The 24,004-nt window shown below is 50.3% G+C and overlaps 1 protein-coding gene across 1 annotated transcript in view; it reads right to left on the bottom strand.

The window, feature by feature from the left end:
• Positions 1 to 5,761: 5,761 nt before the first annotated feature.
• Positions 5,762 to 24,004, bottom strand: part of LOC147099459 (cytochrome P450 2J2-like) — a 28,985-nt gene continuing 10,742 nt past the window's right edge. Inside the window, exons 4-9 of the mRNA XM_085969632.1 lie at positions 21,953 to 22,113; positions 21,212 to 21,385; positions 18,855 to 18,996; positions 17,838 to 18,025; positions 11,178 to 11,319; positions 5,762 to 10,127 (exon numbers count right to left, since the gene is read on the bottom strand). Of these exons, the coding sequence (XP_085825758.1) occupies positions 9,928 to 10,127; positions 11,178 to 11,319; positions 17,838 to 18,025; positions 18,855 to 18,996; positions 21,212 to 21,385; positions 21,953 to 22,113 (1,007 nt within the window). The 3' untranslated portion in view covers positions 5,762 to 9,927. The remainder of the gene's footprint in view (positions 10,128 to 11,177; positions 11,320 to 17,837; positions 18,026 to 18,854; positions 18,997 to 21,211; positions 21,386 to 21,952; positions 22,114 to 24,004) is intronic.

Here is a 24,004-nt window from a genome sequence, read left to right as displayed (position 1 = left end):
CCCACTCGTCGGGTCTGACCATGTGGAACAGGATATCGTCCAGATGCTGCACACGCCTCTCCAAACCACAGTCTCTCTCCAGGAGCTCAAAGAGGCCTCTGAACAGGATCCAGCCCTCTCCCAGCTGTGCACCTTCATCAGAGATGGCTGGCCTCGCAAGGTGCCTGAGGAACTGTCTGCCTACTCCAGAGTTAAAGAGGAGCTCTCTTGCTGGAATGACTCCTGTGTTGCACGTGGGCTCTGCACTGTGGTCCCAAGTGCCCTTCGTGCGCGTGTTTTATCCATGGCGCATGAGGGCCACTTGGGCATCGTGAAGCTCAAACAACGATGCCGAGACCTAGTGTGGTGGCCGGGTATCGACAGGGAAATCGAGGCCCTGGTCAAGGACTGTGCAGCCTGCCTTGTAAGTGGCAAGACTGGCCACCAAGCTCCTCCACCCCTGCAACCCCTTGCCTGGCCCTCTCAGCCCTGGGAGCACCTGCAGCTGGACGCCTGCGGGGAGATCCATGGTGTCCCCCACCATCAACGGTTCCTAGTGGTGACCTATGACCTTCACTCAAAATGGCCAGAGGTCACTGCCGTGGGCTCCGTCACCTCTCGGGTCATCATTGATATCCTTGAGTCCCTCTTCTCCCGCTGGGGGCATCCAAAGGCCATCACCACAGACAATGGCCCCCAAATGGTCTCTTCGGAACTCTCCTCTTACCTTGAGAGCAAGGGCATCCGTCACATACGCACAGCGTACTACCACCCCGAGCCAAATGGGGGGGTGGAGCGTTTTAACCAGACACTGAAAAATGGCCTCAGAGCACACCTATCCCAGGGGTGTGCATTTGACAAGGCCCTCCTCCACACACTGCTGCACTACAGAGCCTCCCAGCATTCCACTACAGGGGTCTCACCCGCATCCCTCATGCTAGGCCGTGAGCTCATGCTGCCCCTTGGCAGGCTCCGCCCCTCGCTAGCTCAGAGCCCTGCTCCACCGGCTCAAGCCACAGTCGCTAGACAGCAGGAGAAGATGAAACTCCGCTTCGACCAGTCGAAGAGGGCCAAGGCGCCCAACATCTCAGTGTCCGATTGGGTCAGAGTCCGCAGGCCTCACTGCAACAATAAGATGGCGTCATTCTGGTCCTCCCCTCTCCAAATCAGCCGCCAACTTGGACCAGCCACTTTCTGCCTCAATGACGGCTCTCGGTGGCATGCCAGCCGCCTTCGGAAGGTGCCAGCACCCCCTGATGCGGGATTATACGGACCTAACCCCCAAGCCTTACCCCCAGAGTGGCGGGATGCAAATGTGGCTCAGCCAGCCAACCCCCAAGCAGATGTTGTGCCTCAGCCTGCTCCTCACCAGTCCCCACTTCGGCCTGCTCTTCACCAGTCTGCACCTCGGCCTGTTCGTACACGTTCTCGCCCTGGCCACCTACAGGACTTTGTCACTACATTTCATGTTTGAAATTCTGTGAGGGGGGAGGAAATGTCATGTCTGACATTGGTGATAGATACTCGATTGCCTCGGCCTGAGCACATGGAGTTTGATAGTGCTGTTATCATTGTATTGTGTATAGGTATTCGATTGCTTGTGCCTGAAAGCGTGTGTGTGTGGCAGCCATTATAAAAGCAGCATGAACTGCACTCTGCTTACGGTCTCTGGATTATCTTTGCAAACGCAACAGGTAGCACCACTACTGACTGAGCTGGCCTAAGTCCTGAAGGACATAGCTGCCAGTCTGGGCCTGCGACAGGTGGTGAGAGAACTGACACGAGAGAAAAATCTACTTGACCTCGTCCTCACCAATCTACCTGTCGCAGATGCATCTGCCCATGACAGCATTGGTAGCAGTGCCCACCGCACAGTCTTTGTGGAGACGAAGTCCCGTCCTCACACTGAGGACACCCTCCATCGTGTTGTGTGGCACTACCACTGTGCTAAATGGGATAGATTCAAAACAAATCTAGCAGCTCAAAACTGGGCATCCATGAGGCGCTGTGGGCCATCAGCAGCAACAGAATTGTATTCCACCACAATCTGTAACCTCATGGCCCGGCATATCCCTCATTCTCCCATTACAATCAAGCCAGGGGGCCAACTCTGGGTCAATAAGGAGTGTAGAAGAACATGCCAGGAGCAGCACCAGGCATACCTAAAAGGACTGCACGCATGCTAAAAAGCAGAAGCAGCATGCTACAGACAGAGCTAAGCGATCCCACAATCAAGGGATCAGATCAAAGCTCTGCAGTCCTGCCACATCCAGTCATGAATGGTGGTGGACCATTAAACAACTAACAGGAGGAGGAGGCTCCATGAATATCCCCATCCTCAATAATGGTGGAGCCCAGCACGTGAGTGCAAAAGACAAGGCTGAAGCGTTTGCAACCATCTTCAGCCAGTAGTGCCGAGTGGATGATCGATATCGGCCTCCTCCTGAGGACCCCACCATCACAGAAGCCAGTCTTCAGCCAATTCGATTCACTCCACGTGATATCAAGAAATGGCTGAGTGCACTGGATACAACAAAGGCCCCGACAACATCCCGACTATCGTGCTGAAGACTTGTGCTCCAGAACTAGCCGCACATCTAGCCAAGCTGTTCCAGTACAGCTACAACACTGGCATCTATCGGTCAATGTGGAAAACTGCCTAGGTATGTCCTGTCCACAAAAAGCAGGACAAATCCAATCCAGCCAATTACCGCCCCATCAGTCTACTCTCAATCATCAGCAAAGTGATGGAAGGTGTCGTCGACAGTGCTATCAAGCGGCACTTACTCACTGATGCCCAGTTTGTGTTCCGCCAAGACCACTCGGCTCCTGACCTCATTACAGCCTTGGTCCAAACATAGACAAAGGAGCTGAATTCCAGAGGTGAGGTGAGAGTGACTGCCCTTGACATCAAGGCAGCATTTGACCGAGTGTGGCATCAAGGAGCCCTAATAAAACTGAAGTCAATGGGAATCGGGGGGGGAAACTCTCCACTGGCAGGAGTCATACCTAGCACAAAGGAAGATGGTTGTGGTGGTTGAAGGTCATCCCAGGAATGAATAATAAAAAAAAAATCACAGACCTTCCCTTTTGTTCTTTCCTCCCCTCCCCTCTTTCCCTGGCTCTGCACTTGCTTAAAAACCTGTTCCATCTCTAACTTCTTCCAGATCTGATGACAGGTCACCGGCCTGAAACATTAACTCTGGTTCTCTCTCCACAGATGCTGCCTGACCTGCTGAGTGTTTCCAGCATCCGCAGTATCTTGCTTTCGTATTAGAAAAAATTGCAAACCCTGCGACACACATAGCAAGCTCTCAATATTAGCAGCAGTAAATAAATACTGAGAGAATTAAATTATTACATTTGCTGCTGACTTGCCATCTGATGCAGCGTGCCGGACTTACTAGCTGCAAGTTTATATATTTGACCCACTAGCAGGAGTTGGGTTGAGTTGAGGTGACCGACCAGCAGGATTTGTCTCTCGGCCGATTATTGCTCCCATCCGCCGGCCCTGACATAACTCACACCGACTTCGGGCGGGAGACTGTTCTGCTTATCTGTGTGTGTGCGTGTGTCTCGCCCCCTCAGCCTCGCTTCTTCAGCCTCACCCCCTCAGCCTCACTCCCCTCAGCCTCACTCCCCCAGTCTCACTCCCTCAGCCCCTCCCCCTCAGCCTCGCTTCTTCAGCCTCACCCCCTCAGCCTCACTCCCCTCAGCCTCACTCCCCCAGTCTCACTCCCTCAGCCCCCCCCTCAGCCTCACTCCCTCAGCCTCACCCCCTCAGTCTCACTTCTTCAGCCTCACCCCCTCAGCCTCACCCCCTCAGCTTCTCCCCCTCAGCCTCACTCCCCCAGTCTCACTCCCTCAGCCCCTCCCCCTCAGCCTCACTCCCTCAGTCTCACTCCCCCAGTCTCACTCCCTCAGCCCCTCCCCCTCAGCCTCACTCCCTCAGCCTCACCCCCTCAGCTTCTCCCCCTCAGACTCACCCCCTCAGCCTCACCCCCTCAGCCTCACTCCCTCAGCCTCACTCCCCCAGTCTCACTCCCTCAGCCCCTCCCCCTCAGCCTCACTCCCTCAGCCTCACTCCCTCAGTCTCACCCCCTCAGACTCACCCCCTCAGCCTCACCCCCTCAGCCTCACTCCCTCAGCCTCACTCCCCCAGTCTCACCCCCTCAGCCTCACTCCCTCAGCCTCACTCCCCTCAGCTTCTCCCCCTCAGTCTCACCCCCTCAGCTTCACCCCCTCAGCCTCACTCCCTCAGCCTCACCCCCTCAGACTCACCCCCTCAGCCTCACTCCCTCAGCCTCGCCCCCTCAGCCTCACTCCCCCAGTCTCACCCCCTCAGCCTCACTCCCTCAGCCTCACTCCCCTCAGCTTCTCCCCCTCAGCCTCACCCCCTCAGCCTCACTCCCTCAGCCTCACTCCCCCAGTCTCACTCCCTCAGCCTCACTCTCTCAGCCTCACTCCCCTCAGCTTCTCCCCCTCAGTCTCACCCCCTCAGCCTCACCCCCTCAGCCTCACTCCCTCAGCCTCACTCCCTCAGCCTCACTCCCTCAGCCTCACTCTCTCAGCCTCACTCCCCTCAGCTTCTCCCCCTCAGTCTCACCCCCTCAGCCTCACCCCCTCAGCCTCACTCCCTCAGTCTCACCCCCTCAGTCTCACCCCCTCAGCCTCACCCCCTCAGACTCACCCCCTCAGTCTCACCCCCTCAGCCTCACCCCCTCAGCCTCACTCCCTCAGCCTCACCCCCTCAGCCTCACCCCCTCAGCCTCACTCCCTCAGCCTCACTCCCCCAGTCTCACTCCCTCAGCCTCACTCCCTCAGCCTCACTCTCTCAGCCTCACTCCCCTCAGCTTCTCCCCCTCAGTCTCACCCCCTCAGCCTCACCCCCTCAGCCTCACTCCCTCAGCCTCACTCCCTCAGCCTCACTCTCTCAGCCTCACTCCCCTCAGCTTCTCCCCCTCAGACTCACCCCCTCAGCCTCACCCCCTCAGCCTCACCCCCTCAGCCTCACTCCCTCAGCCTCACTCCCCCAGTCTCACTCCCTCAGCCCCTCCCCCTCAGCCTCACTCCCTCAGCCTCACCCCCTCAGTCTCACCCCCTCAGACTCACCCCCTCAGCCTCACCCCCTCAGCCTCACTCCCTCAGCCTCACTCCCCCAGTCTCACCCCCTCAGCCTCACCCCCTCAGCCTCACCCCCTCAGCTTCTCCCCCTCAGCCTCACTCCCTCAGCCTCACTCTCTCAGCCTCACTCCCCTCAGCTTCTCCCCCTCAGTCTCACCCCCTCAGCCTCACCCCCTCAGCCTCACTCCCTCAGCCTCACTCCCTCAGCCTCACCCCCTCAGTCTCACCCCCTCAGACTCACCCCCTCAGCCTCACCCCCTCAGCCTCACTCCCTCAGCCTCACTCCCCCAGTCTCACCCCCTCAGCTTCTCCCCCTCAGCCTCACTCCCTCAGCCTCACTCTCTCAGCCTCACTCCCCTCAGCTTCTCCCCCTCAGTCTCACCCCCTCAGCCTCACCCCCTCAGCCTCACTCCCTCAGCCTCACTCCCTCAGCCTCACTCCCCTCAGCCTCACCCCCTCAGCCTCACTCCCCTCAGCCGCACCCGCCCCCCCCCTCAGACTCGTTCCCCCCCAGCCTCGCCCCCTCCCACCCCACCAGGACCTACCTACTCACAAGATACTCCCTTGCCTTCAGACTGTTAACTAATTCTGGTCCGTAAATTCAGTGCGGCCTGTTCCCTGGTTGGTTCCAAAACGTAAGAAGTCACACAACACCAGGTTATAGTCCAACAGCTTTATTTGAAGTCACAAGCTTTCAGAGCGCTGCTCCTTCGTCAGGTGAAGTGGAGAGATGCATAAAGACACAGCTTATATAGTCAGAGAATAATGTCAGATGTTTACAGGAAACCTGTGACTTCTTATATTTGTCCACCCCAGTCCAACTCCGGCATCTCCACACCATGGCTACTATCGACACGTTCCAAAACATGTTGGTTCTGGAAAACGGTCCTGAACACATTCTGGAAATTTAGTACTTGAGTTTCTCCCAGTCTATGTGAAAATTAAAATCTCCCTGCTCTTGCTACAGGCTTCCCTGTTCTCCGAATTTAATAGATTAGTTGAGACTAAGTAGAAGAGTTTTGAAATATATTACAGATGATCGGCCTGGAAATTCAGGAGCATCCATTTTTCGGCGCTCGGGGGTGGGTGGGGGGTGGGTAAAGGATAATTACCCGGCGACAGAATGGTGAGGTCCGAGGCTCCCGAGATATTGGGCCTAAGGCCTCGTTGTCGTGGAGACGGAATGTACAAAGTGCGAGGAAAAATCGGTGCGCTGCTGGCATCGCAGTGGCCCTTGGGAAAGTGGATGTGGGAGCCTGATCTGACCCCACAGGGCCATGTTCGGGGGGTCAGAGGCTGGGGCAGGGGGATGGGCGTGTGGGGATTGGGACACAGGTCCTGGTGTCCGCGATTGCGGGTCGAGGCTGGTGGGGTAGAGGGAGCGGGCGAACGGGATTGGGGCCTGGGGACTGCAGTCAGGGCGCGGGGGTGGATGTTTGTTAGGATTGGCAGCAAAGACAAGGTGGCCGAGAGCGGAGACCTGGGTGGGGTGGATCGGGAGCAGCGATCGAGTGATTTAATGTGGGGGTCAGCAGCAATGTTCCCTCTAAGTTTTTTTTCCGTGCGTGGTCCCTTTAGGTTGTGAGTTCAAGTCCCACTCCAGGGACTTGAGCACATAAATCCAGGCTGACACTTCAGTGCAGTACCGAGGGAGTGCTGCACTGTCGGAGGTGCCGTCTTTCGGATGAGACGTTAAACCGAGGCCCCGTCTGCTCTCTCAGGTGGACGTAAAAGATCCAGTGGCACTATTTCAAAGAAGAGCAGGGGAGTTCTCCCCGGTGTCCTGGCCAATATTTATCCCTCAACCAAAATAACAAAGACAGATTATCTGGTCATTATCACATTGCTGTTTGTGGGAGCTTGCTGTGCGCAAATTGGCTGCTGCGTTTCCCACATTACAGCAGTGACTACACTTCAAAAAGTGCTTCATTGGCTGTAAAGCGTTTTGGGACGTGCGGTCATCGTGAAAGGCGCTATAGAATTGCAAGTCTTTCTTTTTTAATTTGCTGCGTAGCATCTTCCAGCGGCAATCGCTTGTGAGCGGCCTGCGCGGGGCCTCCCGATTGGTGTGCGGCTGCGCGCCCACGCACCTTAGGGGGAACATTGGTCAGGAATTACACTCCTGCTCCTCCCCACTCCACATTCAGGTAAGTCATCTACCTTTTAGGTTTACAGGCAATCCCTCGGGCGGGCATCTCCTGCTTGCAGTCGTGATGGCGATGGCTGCCTCGTGGCAAACCGATGTTTGCAGCGGGCAGCTGAATCAGGCATTGGCTCCATTATTTGCTTGTGAAAAGGGCCTAATGGCTGCTTCACCTGCGTGGGTAAAGGACGCCTCTTGTTGTTTGCCCTTATCCAAGATGGCGGCCGGCGCACTTCCGGCTGAAAGTGCGCCCGCGCTCCCTGCCCGCCATTTTTGGGGCCTTCGCTCAGCGTCAGGTGGAGCAGCTTGATTCTCGGAGCTCAAACTCCCAAACGGTGGCTCTGACAGAACTAATGGAACGAGGAGGTCGACAAAATCAAATTCTTTTAAGAAAATGGTGGTTGTGCAAATTTTTTCCAGATAGTGTCTCAGCCACAAACGATTCATGATTGTAATCATTTAAATCTCCTTTAATTGCTTCATATAATTCAATAGAATAAGAAAGTGTGGGATGAGAGGTTAATTGCCCCACCCATTCTGCTCCTCCCCTATATAATAGTCTGTATTCCTCTCAATTCATCTTCTCAGGCAACTGCAGGGCATGGGGTTCATGGTGTAATGGTGAGAACTTTGGACTCTGGGTCTAACGATCCAAGTTCACATCTGGGTGGAACCTGTTTTTAAGGTGATTGGCAAAGGAACCAAAGGTGACATGAGGAAAAACGAGTGGTTAGGATCTGGAATGCACTGCCCGAGAGGGTGGTGGAGGCAGATTCAATCACGGCTTTCAAAAGGGAGTTGGACAAGTACCTGAAGGAAAAAAATTTGCGGTGCTACGGGGAAAGGGCGGGGGAGTGGGACTGGCTGAAGTGTTCTTGCAGAGAGCTGGCACGGGCTCGACGGGCCGAATGGCCTCCTTCTGTGCTGTAACCATTCCATGATTCTACCTTCTATAAAATTTGACTTGCCTCCAAAGTTAATTGAAGTAAAACTCCACAGATATCTATCTAAACTTATATCTATGTTCTGCAGCCTTGACCCATGGAACATTTGAATCATACGGCACAGAAAGGGGCCCATTCGGCCCATCACCTTTCTGAGCACAACATTTCCACGGCACCAGCAGTGAAGCGACAAGCATTTAATTGTGACATCGTTCATTGAGTTCGGAGCTTTTATAAGCACAGTGATATCATGCAATGTAATATTATAAGGAAGACTGATTGATCCACATTGCAGGGTGTTCTTGAGTCTGGCAATAATGGGATAGGGTCTTTTGGTCTCGCGGTATTTTGGGAGGATCTGTGAGCACTGAAAGTAGGGCCCTCGGTTCTGGGAGCAGTGTAGAGAGGCAATGCAAGCGCATTGAGGAGGGAGCTTCCAGGGGCTTGGAGCAACTGTGGACTGTTCTGGGATCAGGAAGCACTGGGAATGTGATCTCGAGGTTTTTAAGCATTGAGAAGTGGAGTTTGGGGTGGGGGTGGGGGGCCCAGGATCTAGGAGTGTGGGGGAAGCCCGGGGATTGCCAGGGGAGGCGACTTTAGTCTTGTAGGATTGGGAGCTGCTGAGATCTGGCAGCATTGGGCACATGGTCCAGCAGTGAAGGGGGACAGGACAATGGGACCCGAACTGCCCTCGGTCCCATTCAGGCCCTTCGGTCCCAACCCCCACTGCATTCTCTGTTGTCAGCTGGTTCCTGTCTTTACAATCTGCCTTCAAAGAATTAGCGCACCATTCGAGTTTGCCAACTTACATAGGCCGAAATTCCTGGGCTCTTCCAGCAAAGGTTGGTCAGAGTTCAGTGGAACGGTTGCAAACTCTACCTGGTCCTGAATACTCTGGGCATACATTGGTGGGGGGCTTCTGCGGAGCCTAGTATGGGATGGAACTTATCTCTGCCCTCTATAGGGCACTCTATACGAGTATCAGAGGGGGCTGGGCTGAATGCAGAGAGACCCTACATTGGGAGCCCCCGTGCCCATGACATCATAAAGATCTGACGTAAGATTGAATGCCAGCGCTGGCCTACGGAAGGGCGGAAGTGGACCCCATGGGGGGGAGGCGCTGCTGGGGGGGGGCGTGCGGAGAGAATTTTAGGCCGAGGTCGTGGCCTGGCCCTCAAAGATGGTAGATTTTTTTAACATATGAAACGGTGAACCCTTTACAAAGATGACTCCTCGGGGCTCATTTTCATTATTTTTCGGACGGGCCGGGGTGGGGGGGGTGTCCCGATTCACCCTGGACCTGGCACCGAGGTTAGATATCTTGGCAGCTGAGGGCTGGCTGGTTCCGGAGATGTGTGGCAAGCCCTTGGCACCGTGCCAATTTGGTGCTCTTTTCCAGACCCTCCACAGACTGGTGGGGTCAGTGCTGGCCCGGGCACTGGTGGGGCTGGATCCCGGCACTTGTGCCAGGATTGCAGCCAGTTTGAATCTTGACGTCTTTAATAAACATAAGTTTGCAGGAACAACCACAGATGACCTCATAAAACACTCTGACAGAACACAGCGAATTAATCTCTGCTGCTTTCACCTCTTTGCTGTGCCTGGGCAGTCAACATTGCACAGGCGCGGAGAAGAGGAAAAGGCACTCGATTTTCCCACTATTCCCATCAAGCAAATTCCATATTTCTCTGAAGCTAACTCTACCATCCACCACCATCACGTGGATTGACTCTGAGATCACAGTTCATCATCTGGAGCCTTTCTGCATCTTAACCCCATCATGTATGGCTTCGGGGTTTGTGTCAATTTGTATTCACCTTGCAGGCTTGGTGAAGAGGTCATGTCGGGCCAGTAGAACTCAAATTTCTGGAGGAGAGAAGTGAAGAACAGAAAGAGCTCCATTCTGGCCAGTTTTTCTCCTGGGCACGCTCGCAGACCTAGAACATTCAACGCAACATTCAATGTGTTAATGAGTGGAGATGAAAAATAAACCTTGCTTGAAGCAAGCCAGAGTGGTTCAAGTGTTCAGACTACGTTGCAAATCATGTTGCCAGCAGATAGTAAAACACCATATGGTAGACGTTAGACGTTACTCTATTGATGGTCCCAATCTTGGCATCCTACTTGATCCTGAGCTCAGCTTCATACCCCTTATCCTCTCCATCACCAAGTCCACCTTCTTCCAGCTCCGCAACATCGCCTGTCTCCGTCCCGTCTCAGCTCACCTGCGGCTGGAACCCTCATCTGTACCTCTAGACTCAACTCACCCAATGCTCTCCTGGTTAGCCTCCAACAACAACAATGAATTGCATTTATATAGCACCTTTAACGAAGTCAAACATCCCCAAGGCGCTTCACAGGAGCGTTATCAGACAGAATTTGACACCGCGCTGCATAAGCAGATATTAGGACAGGTGACCAAAAGCAAGGTCAAAGAGGCAGGTTTTAAGGAGCGTCTTAAAGGAGGAGAGAGAGGCAGAGATGTTTAGGGAGGGAATTCCAGAGCTTAGGGCCTAGACAGCTGAAGGCACGGCCGCTAATGGTGGGGTGAAGGAAGTGAGGATGCGCTAGAGTTCAGAATTGGAGGAACGCGGAGATCTCGGAGGGTTATAGGGCTGGAGGAGGTCACAGAGATAGGGAGGGGTGAGGCTACGGAAGGATGAGAATGTTAAAATCGGGACGTTGCCGGACCGGGAGCCAGTGTAGGTCAGCGAGCACAGGGGTGATGGGCGAACGGGACTTGGTGCGAGTTAGGACGCGGGCAGCAGAGTTTTGGATGATTACAGAGATTTCCACAAAGAAAGGAGAAATAACGTCAGAGAATTGCAGTTAGCAGAGGTCCCCTCCCCACCCCCCACCTCTATCTTCAGGAAGAATAAAGCATGAGTTGTGTTGGAAGGCGCTCCTGCTTGTTGTTAGGGTGAAGATTAAATTAATCTAGAACTGATTGTAAACAAGAATCTTGGCAGCCTGAAGTGCCGACTCACCCATTGAAAATGGAATGAATGCCTCTGGTTTAAAGAATTCCCCATTTTCATTCAGGAAGTTCTCTGGATTAAATTGTTTTGGGTCCTTCCATTGTGTCTCATCAGACAAAGCTGACATCATGTTTATTAAGATAAACGTTCCCTGGAAATACAGAACAAAATACCTGCATTAAGTCACACAACGCAAAGGGTTACATCTCACCGTCTCTTACACATCATCATCATCGGTATTTAAGGAAAGGCAGAAAAGCTGGAATGGTAATTTGTTCCACTCCCGGCCTGGAGGAACAAGCACTTCTTAAGATAAAAATAAAAAAGTTTATGCATCTCGTGTTATCAAATGGAGCACAGGAGGGGGTCATGACGATGGTTTTGAAAGGGAGGGTACCTGAGGGGAAGAAACAATTACAGTATCAATAGCATGGGCACCAGAAAGGGAAATTGGGTGGTCAGCAGTTTAGTAGGAATGGGGGGGTCAAGGAATCCTAGGTTGCTCAGGGACGTACGGTTGGACATAGATTGAATGTTTGTGGCTCTGGCTTAGATGAAAGGACCGAGTGCAATGTATCCAAGTTTGCTGACGATACAAAGCTAGGTGGGACAGTAAGATGTGAGGAGGATACAAAGAGCCTGCAAAGGGAACTAGACAGGTTAAGTGAGTGAGCACTACAGGCTAACTCTCTCCCTCCTTTCTTGAATACCGAGGTTACATTTGCTACCTTCCAATCTGCTGGGAACGTTCTAAATGTAGGGAATTTGGAAAATCGCAACCAAAGTATCCATTATCTCTGCAGCCACCTCTTTTCAAACTCTAGCGTGTAGGCAGAGAAGTGAGAAGTGATTCATTTTGGAAGGAAGAATGAAGAGAGGCAAAGTAAACGATATGGTATAATTTTAAGGGGATGAGGAACAGAGAGACCTGGGGTTTACAGACACAAATCTTTGAAGGTGGCAGGACAAGTTGATAAGGCTGTTAAGGCTTTATAAAGAGAGGCATAGAATATAAAAGCAAAAATTATATTCCAACCCTTTATAAAGCATTGGTTAGGCCTCAGCTGGAGTATTGTGTCCAATTCTGGGCACCACACTATAGGAAGGATGTCAAGGCCTTGGAGAGGTACTAGAATGGTACCAAGAATGTGGGACTTCAGTTATGTGGAGAGACTGGAGAAGCTGGAGTTGTTCTTCTTAGAGAAGAGAAGGTTAAGGGGAGATTTGATAGAGGCGTTCAAAATCATGAGGGGTGATGTAAGAAAAAGGAGTCTCACACATTAAGTAACTTTAAAGTAAGTTTTAAGCAACTTATAATCACACTATATACAAGAGAGGTCTTCACCATGCCTCTGGTAGAAGCCTCTTACAATACTGAGCAGTTCAGTATTTATACCAGTCCAACAGGAAGTGATGTATGACAGGAAGTGAGGTATGTACAAAGTTCACAGTTCATAGTTCACAGTTCACAGGAAGTGATGCACATAACTTCCCGGAAGTTATTATTATTATCACATTCTTCCCTCCTGCAGGATTAGAAGGCTGTGGTCTTCCTTTTGTTCCGCAGCCGCCGAACGAGGAAGAGTCGCACCCGTTTGGGTTCCCGTCGTAGAGGGTCGCTGGTCCGCTTACATGCGGTTGGCCATTGGTCAGAGTCTGTGTGGCCTGGATTACCCTGTGAAGGGTCGGGGAGATCATGGCTTCGTGTACGAGCCCCAATAGGTTCAAAGTCGGTCTGCCTCTGTTCAGGGGGAGGTGCAGAGCTGGTCTGTGGCGGATCAGTGCTCTCGTGCGCGGTACTGGTAGGGTCGCAACTTTGAGTACGGGGTTCTACCGGCACCAAGCTAGTTGGTGTCCGATCAGGATCCTGGAGAGGGGTACCCGATAGATTCCAAGAGTTTCCCGGTAAAATACCATCACCCGATGTCCCACTAGGTCCTGGTGGGCAGGGAGCCAGATCCCATAATGATACGGTAGATTCTCGGCCGTCGGGATATCGTATGTTTGCATAGGTGGGGTTGGCATCGGTTAGTTCGACCTCATATACGAGGGGGTCATTTTTAGACGTCCGAACGTATCTTCGGAGTAGTACCGGTCCAGGAGTAGTTAGCCATGACGGGAGTGATGTCCCATGAGATGAGCGACGCTGGAATCCAAAGAACCGCTCATGAGGTGTAGTATTTGTGGCTGTAGAAAGAAGGGACCGTATAGAGTGCAATGCATCCGGAAGCACTGCTTCCCATTGCTGGTCTGGTAGGCTCTGAGATCTTAAAGCAAGACGTACGGAATTCCAGATGATACCGTTATACCTCTCTACCTGCCCATTTCCGATGGGATGGTATGGTGTTGTTTTGCTTGTAGCAACTCCCCGTTCTGAGAGGTAGTCCTCGAGTTCCTTTGACATAAAGGATGGACCCCGATCTGAGTGAATATAAGCCGGCATGCCACAGAGAGAAAATACCTGCTCAAGGCAGCAGATTACTGTGGACGCCAGCATATTGGAGCAGGGGAAGGCAAACGGAAAACGTGAATATTCATCAATCATGGTGAGCAAATATGTGTTCCGAGTGGAAGAGGGCACTGGGCCCTTAAAATCGATGCTAAGTCGTTGCATCGGTTGGGTTGCGTGTATGAGCACACCATCTGAGGGGCAGAAGAACTGAGGTTTTAATTCCGCACAAAGCCGGCATTCTGAGCATATTTTCTTTACATCTCCAGTAGAAAAAGGGAGATTCCGTGATCGTACGAAGTGTAGCATGCGCGTAACGCCAGGATGACACAATCCATTATGGACATCTATGAGAGTAGAGGACGACATAGCGGAGCAGAATGCCCGTGTGAGGGTGTCCGGGGCCACATTCTCCTTGCCAGGTCGATAGTGAATGGTATAACCAAAAGAGGCCAGTTCCATCCTCCAAAGTTGTATTTTATTATTCTTAATTTTGGTTCGTTTTCGATTATCAAGCATGAAGGCGACTGATCGCTGGTCCGTGATTAATGTAAAGTGCTGGCGAGCTAGAAAATGGTTCCACTTCCGTACTGCCTCTATGATGGCTGTGGCTTCCTTCTCAACCGGAGGATAATGTAGCTCGGCACCTTGTAAGGTCCTGGACATAAATGCTACAGGACGACCTTCCTGATTTAGAGTAGCCGAGATCGCCACCTCCGAGGCATCACATTCGACTATGAAAGGGAGATTCTCATCGATGGAGTGAAGAGCCGCTTTCTCCAACTGTTTTTTGAGAAGGTTAAAGGCTGCAACAGCCGCTGTTTCCAATGGAAATGATCTAGCATGCAGCAAGGGTTGGATTTTGTCCGAAAAATGAGGAATCCATTTAGCGTAGTATGCAAACAGACCGAGAGCCCGACGTAAAGAAGCTGGATTCTTAGGTGACGGGAGCTCTTGGAGCGGGCGAAGTCTTTCTGGGTCTGGCTTAATGATACCATTGCCTACGCAGTAGCCAAGGATGTTGATGGTCGATTGCGACTCAACAGACTTAGATTCATTCAAGGTTAAGTTACGGCGATGGAGGGCATCCCGAAATTTTTGGAGGTTGGCGTCGTGTTCCTGTTGATCGTGACCTGCAATAGTAATGTTATCAAGATAGGGAAAAGTGTCCCTTAGGTTTTCCTGTTTAACCAGGCCATCCATTGCCCGTTGGAAGACAGCAACTCCATTAGTAACCCCGAATGGGAGGCGACGAAATTGGTACAGCCGTCCATTAGCCTCAAAGGCCGTGTACTGCTTATCTGAGACCTTCAAGGGTACCTGATGATAGGCACTTTTTAAATCGTAAGTTGAGAACACTTTGTATTCGGCCAGTTTATTAACCATATCATCAATGCGTGGCAATGGGTAGGCGTCCAAGTCAGTATATTGATTGATGGTTTGCGAATAATCAATGCATAGTCATTGTTTGTGAGGTTTTAGAGGGTTCTTGACAATGACGACTTGAGCCCGCCAGGGCGACGAACATGGTTCAATGATATCCTCTGCTAGAAGTCGAGAGATTTCAGCCTCAACAAAAGATTGGTCTTCCTGATTAAAGCGCCGCGATTTCGTTATTATTGGTTTGCATCGAGGCGGAATACTGGCAAATAATGAGGGTTCATCAAGTGAAGCTGCTGACAATGCACAAAACGGTAATTTAGACGGTATATTAGAAATAGTAAGTCCAGGTTTGGATCCGCCGAACTCAATGGTGAGTTTCTTATGCTGTTTTTGGAAATCCAGCCCTAAGAGGAGATCACTACATAAGTCCTTGAGCACCGAAAGTCGGGTGGAGGGATACAGGCGACCATTAAGTGTCATATCAACAACACAAAAGCCGGAGGTTCTGTTATTAAGTGATGACTGAGCCATCGCAATTGCCTGGTCCGATGGGATGACATGTAGTTTCAATTTCGCAACAATCTGTTCTTTAATGAAACTATCAGTACTTCCTGAGTCAATTAAGGCATCTAAGGTATGCCCTTTAATTGAAACTTTTGTAGCTGCATGAAACAGGTTCTGTGGGCAAGCAGCTGTAATTGGTGTCGTTGCACAGAGAGTGGCTGAAACTCTCGGTGTGCTTCTTCGGGAGAGAGCTCGAGAGGAAGCTTGATAGGTCCTAGCTGGAGCATCTTGATAGGCCCTAATTGGGGCAGTTCGGTAGGCCTTAGCTGGATAGGCCCTCGTAGAGGCTCTTGATTGGCAAACTTTAGCAAAGTGTCCTTTTTTTTCGCAATGACTGCAGATTGCATTGCGAGCAGGGCAGAATTTCCTAGGGTGAAAAGAATCTCCACAAAAGAAGCATTCCTTCCTAGATTGCCAAGAGGCTGCTAAAGTGGGGTCATCCTCCTCTTCTTCATCAGAATTATCAGGATTAGATTCCTCCATGATAGGGTTCACCTGAGACCACTTGAATTGTCTGGTTGCAGTTACAGCAGCAGATCGAGATCTGGGCAGCTGATAGAGGTCTGCATTTCTCTTTGCCAAATCCAGAGAACAAGCTAGGTCAAAAGCTTTTTGTAGCTCAAGTGTTTTACTTTCTAGTAGATGCTGGCGTATAAATGGAGAGGCAATCCCGCAGATGAAAGCATCACGAATCATTTCTTCGCGGTACAGCTCAGCTGAGGCTGCCTGAAAGTTACAATCTATGCTGAGCCTGCGAAGTTCTTGAAGGAATTCGCTAATCGATTCCCCTGGCCCTTATCGGGCTGTGGCCAGTAGATGTCTAGCATAGACCTCATTTGGAGTCTTGGCATACAGTTTCTTAAGTGCCCGAATCACCTCATCGTAATTATCCCATTCATCAACATATTCAAACACTGTTGGGGTCACATAGTTGATAAGCATCCTCAGTTTAGTAGGAGCAGTCGCATTACATTCATCAAGGAAATTCTCAAAAGTACGGTACCAATGCTTCCATACCCTGCCAGCTGCTGGTGTGTTTGGGTCCAAGTCCAGACGAGTAGGTTTAAGGAGGTTTTCCATGATGGGTGGTTCCCTGGATCCTTAACTCCGAGTTTGTCCGAAGGTCTAGTATTTGTGAGTGTAAATACTAAGTTGCTTAAATTGATGTAAGAAAAAGGAGTCTCACACATTAAGTAACTTTAAAGTAAGCTTTAAGCAACTTATAATCACACTATATACAAGAGAGGTCTTCACCATGCCTCTGGTAGAAGCCCCTTACAATACTGAGCAGTTCAGTATTTATACCAGTCCAACAGGAAGTGACGTATGACAGGAAGTGAGGTATGTACAAAGTTCACAGTTCATAGTTCACAGTTCACAGGAAGTGATGCACATAACTTCCCGGAAGTTATTATTATTATCACAAGGGGCTTTGATAGAGCAGATAGGGAGAAAGTGTATCCACTGGCAGGAGGGTCGGTGACCAGAGGACACAGATTTAAGGTAATTAGGAAAAGAACCAGAGGGAGATGAGGGGAATTTTTTTTCCGCAGTGAGTTTTTGTGATCAGGAACGCGCTGCCTGAAAGGGCGGTGGAAGCAGATTCAATAGTGACTTTCCAAAGGGAATTAGATAAATACTTGAAAAGGAAAAATGTGCAGGGCTATGGGGAAAGAGCGGGGGAGTGGGACTAATTGGATAGTCTGCCTTCTCAGTTAATGTTTGACCTGAGGGATGGAAGGAGTTGTTACCTAATGCGGTCCCCTGGCTGGGGAATCTTTTCCCCTGGCTGGAGAATCTAGAACACAGGGTCACAGTCACAGAATAAGAGGTTGGCCATTTAGGACTGAGATGTGGAGAAATTTCTTCTCTGAAAGGGTTGTGAATCTTTGGAATTCTCCACCCGAGAGAGCTGTGGTTGTTCAGTCATTGAGTATATTCAAGACAGAGGTTGATAGATTTTGCGGAACGAAGGGAATTAAGGGATATGGGGAGTGTGCAGGAAGGTGGAATTGAGGTAAAAGATCAGCCATGATCTTATTGAATGGCGGAGCAGGCTTGAAGGGCCGAATGGCCTACTCCAGCTCCTATTTCTTATGTTCTTATGTTCTGTCTTTGTGTACTTTGGCCATTCACTGATAGGCTTCTCAGATCTACCAGTGCTATCAGTGTCAGTTTGCTCAGCTGAGGAATGGCTGAGGCTCTGAGAGGGACAGAGACAAATTGCAATTAGGAAAAATAGAAAAGCACTCCGATAACAAAGAATGAGTCACCTTTTTGATTGTGTATCCCCTAAAGCTTGTGTCTTGTATTGTTGCGTGGCCCGCTGCAAGTGGTACTATGTTCCCAAATCTTTGAATCTCATGAACAACAGCGTTGACATACGGCATGTTGGTTCCATCCTCCATGGATGGGGCACGGGACCAGCCGATCACATTGTCTATCTCCTTCTGACACTTTTCTGTAAAGCAAAACAGAAAAGAATAACAGTTGACGTCAGGTGCACAACCTGTCCCTCAAATTGATAATTACATGTTCTCTGTGTCCATTGATGAAATTGTCAAGGCCAAATCCTTGGAAAAGTTGGGATTGTTATAGCAGAGAAGGCCATGGGGAGATTTAATAGAGGTGTTCAAAATTACGAGGGGTTTTGATAGGGTAGATAGGGAGAAACTGTTTCCACTGGCGGAGAGGTCGGTAACCAGCGGACACAGATTGAAGATAATTGACAAGGGAACCAGAGGAGATGAGGAGGATTCTTTTTACCCAATGAGTGGTGAGGATTTGGAATGCGCTGCCTGATAGGGCGGTGGAAGCAGGTTCAACAGTAACCGTCAAAAGGGAATTGGAGAAATACTTGAAAAGTATAAATTTGTAGGGCCAAGGGGAAAGAGCAGAGAAGTGGGACTGATTGGATAGCTCTTTCAAAGAGCCGGCACAGACACGATGGGCCGAATAGCCTCCTTCAATCGCTACGTCTAAAAACATTCTGCTCATCTCCCCCTTATGTAGTCATTGTGTGCTCTGATATCGTCAATGGGAGATTGTACCCATAACTCATTATTTATGGGATGTCTGTGGCTGGAAAGATCTAATGTTGCTGCAGGGGATATTGTACAGGAAATGACTGCTCCCAAAGTATCTCCAAACAGCAGTTCCAAAGCATAAAACAGAGCAACTTGAGATGAGTGAGGCTCACTGAAAAGTGGAGAAATGCCTTCCTTTATTACACTTATTATGGGCAATTTAGTAGAACGGCCACCCTCTTTAAGTCAGAGGCCTGGTTGTACCTTGCATATCTGGATAAAGCATCATGTATAGAATGCCCCATTGGAGAGTAGTTGCTGTGGTTTCCGTTCCAGCAACAAAGAGATCATTGACATTCTGGAGCAGGTTTCCCTCCGTCAAGCAAGAGTCAGGAGAGTTCTGTTCCTGCAAAATAAATGTTATTCTTCTTTCCAATTCTTAACAACACCAAAGTCTTCTACCAGCGAACCCTTGCTCCCTGCCGAGGTAACTGCACACCAGAGGGAGAAAGTGACGCAAGGAAAAGTCCAGGATAATTCAGCCCATTGAAGCTTGTCCGACTGGTATGAGGATTTCAAACTCCCCCAATCACAGAATCATAGAATAATACAGCGCTGAAGGAGGCCATTCGGCTCATCGTGCCTATGCCAGATCTTTGAGCGAGCTCTCCAATTAGTCCCACTCCGCCCTGCTCTTTCCCCATAGCCCTGCAAATTTTTCCTTTTCCAGTATTTGTCCAATTCCCTTTTGAAAGTTACTATTGAGTCTGCTTCCACCGTCCTTCCTGGCAGCGCATTCCAGGTCACAACAACTCGCTGCGTAAATTTTTTTTTCCTCATGTCACCTCTGGCTCGTTTGCCAATGACCTGAAATCTGTGTCCTCTGGTTACCGACCCTTCTGCCACTGATGTCTTTGACTTCACTGCCTTACCTGGTAAATTATTTTGTATCTGTACAAAATTATTGGTAAGTTCCAGCCTCTCTTTTACAATCAGGTGTAACTCAACCTCTTTAATGGGAGCACTTTGTACTCGTCCAATAGCAGCCCTGTCGCCTCCAGCCCCCCTACCTCAGGTCCTCTAGAACTTCTGCCAACCCTATTTGCCATCCTTTTGAGCTCCTGGTGCGATGCCGGGGTTGCGGGGGGGGAGCGGGAGGGGGGGAGCAGGTGGGAACGATGCACAACTTCTTCTTGTCCCGTTTCCGCACTGCCCGCCAGTGCCACGATCTCAGGCCGCCAGTGATGGCACTCTTATAGAATTGGCTTTATAATGGTTGCAGTCACATTGTAGCTGCTGATTTGAGGCTATCTCCTGTCCTGAGCTGGGTCTCACGCCGCCTTGCCCAAATATGATTCAGACACTTGCTCTGATGCTTTTCATACGGGCCAGCACCAAATGAGTCTTTTCAGATGGCACCCCATCCTCCACCTTAAACATTCACTCCCTCCACCACCGGTGCACCGTGGCTGCAGTGTGTACCATCTACAAGATGCACTGCAGCAACTCGCCAAGACTTCTTTGGCAGCACCTCCCATACCCGCGACCTCATCCACCTAGAAGGACAAGGGCAGTGGGTGCACGGGAACACCACCACCTCCAAGTTCCCCTCCAAGTCACACACCATCCTGACTTGGAAATATATCGGACGATCCTTCATCGTCGCTGGGTCAAAATCCTGGAACTCCCTCCCTAACAGCACCGTGGGAGCACCTTCACCACACGGACTGCAGCGGTTCAAGAAGGCGGCTCACTGCCACCTTCTCAAGGGCAATTGGGGATGGGCAATAAATGCTGGTCTTGCCAGCGATGCCCAGATCCCATGAATGAATAAAAACATTTCTTGTTTACAGCGTCCAGCATGTGTAGCGGGCAAATTGCGTTGACACCAACGTGCCCGCTATAACTGGTAGGACTATTATTCTCTCTAAGGGCAATACATTGAAGGGGAAGCTCATCAGAAATGCACGGTGGGTGACCAGTTGGGTTCGCAATACCAAGAGGGAGGCACCAATGGGGTCCATTAGGGGGGAGAAGCATCCTGAAGGTCAGAGGCGAGCCCCCTCTGAAGACCACAGCCAAGACCTTCAGCACCTACAGCAGGTAAGTGTTCAGGGCCAGAATGGAGGCGAAGGAGGCCACCACAAAGCCAGCTCCCTCCACGGGGGGAATCTCAGCGACATTCCTCGGGTTCATCGCCACCTTCCCCATGGGAAGCGGCAGTAATACAGGCAGACGGATGGAAATCAGCCAGGGAATGATGCCCTCCACCCCATTGCCATTTACATTCGGAGGTCTCGGCAGCAGAGGTAGAGGGAGCGAGACTGGGTCAGGCGGTGAAGCCCCCCCTCGCTCGCATTCCCTTCATTCTCCACTGCTATCCCACTACTTTAAAGACGGCTTGCACTGATTTTCTCACCTACTAGTAGCTGGGCCGAGGCTGCTGTTTCACTGAGGACACTGAGTGAGTTACTGAAGGGAGAAAAGCATTTTGGGCCGTTAGTCTGACCTGGGATCGAAGCAGACTTTCAGAGGTGAAAGGTCAAAGAAGAGAGCTCTAGCCTATTGCAACGCACAGACCCACCAACAAAATGAAATACTTCATTAAATGCTGTGCTCACCTTTTCCATTTCCAGTAAATAGGCATCAATGAAATCCTGGATCTCTTCACCATTCAGAGTGTCTTTGTGCTGGTTTATGAAGTCCTGAAGTATGGCTTCAATTAAGGCCTGGTTTTCAAATGCCTTCTGATGAGGCCCCGGGAAATAGCGAATGAAGGGAGCTATGGAATACACCTAGCAGCAAGCAGAAGAAGATTGCCATGTATGATTTTGGTTCTCCAATACACAGTGAGTCACAAGGCTTTCAAGGTTTGAAACTTCATTTTACAAAACAGATCGAAAGAAAGAATTTGCATTTATAAAGCGCCTCTCATGACCTCAGGACGTCCCAAAGTGCTTTACAGTCAATAGGAACTGTAGGCCATTTAGCCCCTCTATTTCACACTCTTGCCTCCTACCCGGTCCAGACTACGGACGATTATCACAGTGTCCCCTCTGAGCACTGATTTATTGGCAAGGTGCCAGGCTAGGTCAATTGAAAATTACAAAACTGAGATTGGTAGATTTTTGTTCGGCAAAGGGTATTAACAGTTACGTAACCAAGGCGGCTGGATGGAGTTAAGATTCAGATCAGCCATAATCTAATTGAATGGCAGAACAGGCTTGAGGGGCTGAATGGCCACTTCCTGTTCCTATGTTCCTATGTTCCTATTTTCTATGAGCCAAATTTTTGACATCTGTATCCCTATTTTAATAAGCATATTCTCTTGTCCCTAAGGAAAGAAAGTCCTTTTTTTTTACCTGTGCCCATATTGTTGTCTGAAGCTTCATGTTCTCATCAATCAGTTCTATCAGTCGCGTGAATGTCTTGTCTTCATAATGGAAACGCTTCCCCAAAACTACTGAGCAAATCACGTTGGACACAGCGCTGGTGATTTTAGAATTGGGATTAAAGGGTTGATCTGTACAAAAGAAAAAGAAGTGGGTGGATGTGCAGGAGCAAAGGTAGACTCCGACATTGTGAAGAGGTTGCCCAGGTGAGGTAGGGTTTTGACATTCCATTACTTCAGTCAGATCATCTCGGAGCAGTTTCCAACTCATGATATCTAGCTGATGTTTAGAATGGCGCATAGTTTGAAAAAGAACTCATTGGTTGCTGAGAAGGGGGGGTTCTCCCTCAACAATTTTTATCTCTCAACCAACATCGCTAAAACAGATGTTCTGGTCACTATCACGTGGCTGTTTCTGGGAGCTTGCTGTGCACAAATTGGCTGCCACCTTTCCCACATTACAACAGTGACTGCACTCCAACAATACCTCATTGGCTGTAAAATGCTTGAGGTTATGAGAGGCACTATATAAATGCAAGTTTTTGCTTTTCTAGGCTTTACCCTGTCCAGCTGTGTGATGTTGACTGAACTGGGATCAATTACTGTTTCCTCCCCGTACCATTCGTTCCAGTAAAGCATAGCAAGGGTAAGCTATTGGGAGGGTAAGTAATCTCAGCATCCACACAGGAAGTGAGAGATCCCCATCAAAACTGATCCTATCGTTTTTCTCCTCCTTTAAAATTCTAACAGGACTAGACAGACTAGATGCAGGAAGGATGTTCCCGATGGCGGGGGAGTCCAGAACCAGGGGTCACAGTCTAAGTATAAGGGGTAAGCCATTTAGGACAGAGATGAGGAGGAATTTCTTCACCCAGAGAGTGGTGAACCTGTGGAATTCTCTACCACAGAAGGCAGTAGAGGCCAATTCATTAAATATATTCAAAAAGGAGTTGGATATATTTTTTAAGGCTAAAGCGATCAAGGGATATGGGGAGAAAGCGGGGACAGGGTACTGAGTTTGGATGATCAGCCATGATCGCATTGAATGGCGGAGCAGGTTCGAGGGGCCGAATGGCCTACTCCTGCTCCTATCTTCTATGTTTCTATGTTTAACTGCCTGTCCTTTACTTGGTAACAGTGCAGATTGGAGTGAGCAAAATTAGGAGTTTACCCTGGGGAGAGAATCGCACACATCGTCCTCTGCCTCATGATTCCATGTGTTGTAGTTATCCTGACTGTGGCCCTCAAGCAAGTCATTAGTTGGGAGTATAGTCCTTAACAAAAAGTTAATGACTAACACTACGGGCTGGATTTTCTCAGCCCCGAGGAGGCGGGTATGGAGGCGAGACTGCCAGTAAAGTTGCAGCACGTGGGGGCGGCTGGCGAACCCGCCCCCCTCCCACCTCCGTGCCCGTTTGCCAGGAGACGGGAAGCCGTCTTGCCCTGGGACCCGTCTCCTGGAGGGGGGAAAGGGATTAAATCCTATTAACTGCCTGTTAACAGGTAGTTAACAGGCAGAAGATAGGATCAGTCCCATTTTACCTTTCCCAGTGCAGGCTTCCCGACCTCGGGGAACCCCGCCAGGTTGTAGGAGGTGAGTCGGAGGTCTGCGGGGGTCGGAGGGGTCTGAAAGTGCAATGTAGAGGTGAGTGATGGGTGCAAGTGTGGAGTGGTAAGTATGTAAGGTGAGTGTAAAGTGTTATAAAATGTTCACTTATTTTTGTTTCTGCCTACAGACTTCAGCTGCTGTGGATCCAGAGTCCTGACATCTCCATTGTAGATTTCACAGACTGGCTGTTGGCTCCTCTGAACCAACAGCCAGAGGATTTATGCAGAGTTGAAAGGTTTGATGAGTCCTGAACACAAGGACTCATCAAACTACACAGAATGTCAGTGTTTGACAGCTTCATAGAGCTGTCAAACACTGACATTTCTTCTTTTAAGAGGTCTTGACAGATGGCACGTCATATGTTGATGTGCTCTGTCAGTGACTTCCCCCTAATTGGCCTGCTGAGCCCGCTGG

Source organism: Somniosus microcephalus, chromosome 28, assembly GCF_052327205.1.
Source record: "Somniosus microcephalus isolate GS21.2 chromosome 28, FLI_Smic_1.0, whole genome shotgun sequence".
NCBI lineage: Eukaryota > Metazoa > Chordata > Chondrichthyes > Squaliformes > Somniosidae > Somniosus > Somniosus microcephalus.
The sequence above is the reverse complement of the archived record's forward strand: the minus strand, read 5'-3'. Positions and strand labels throughout refer to the sequence as shown.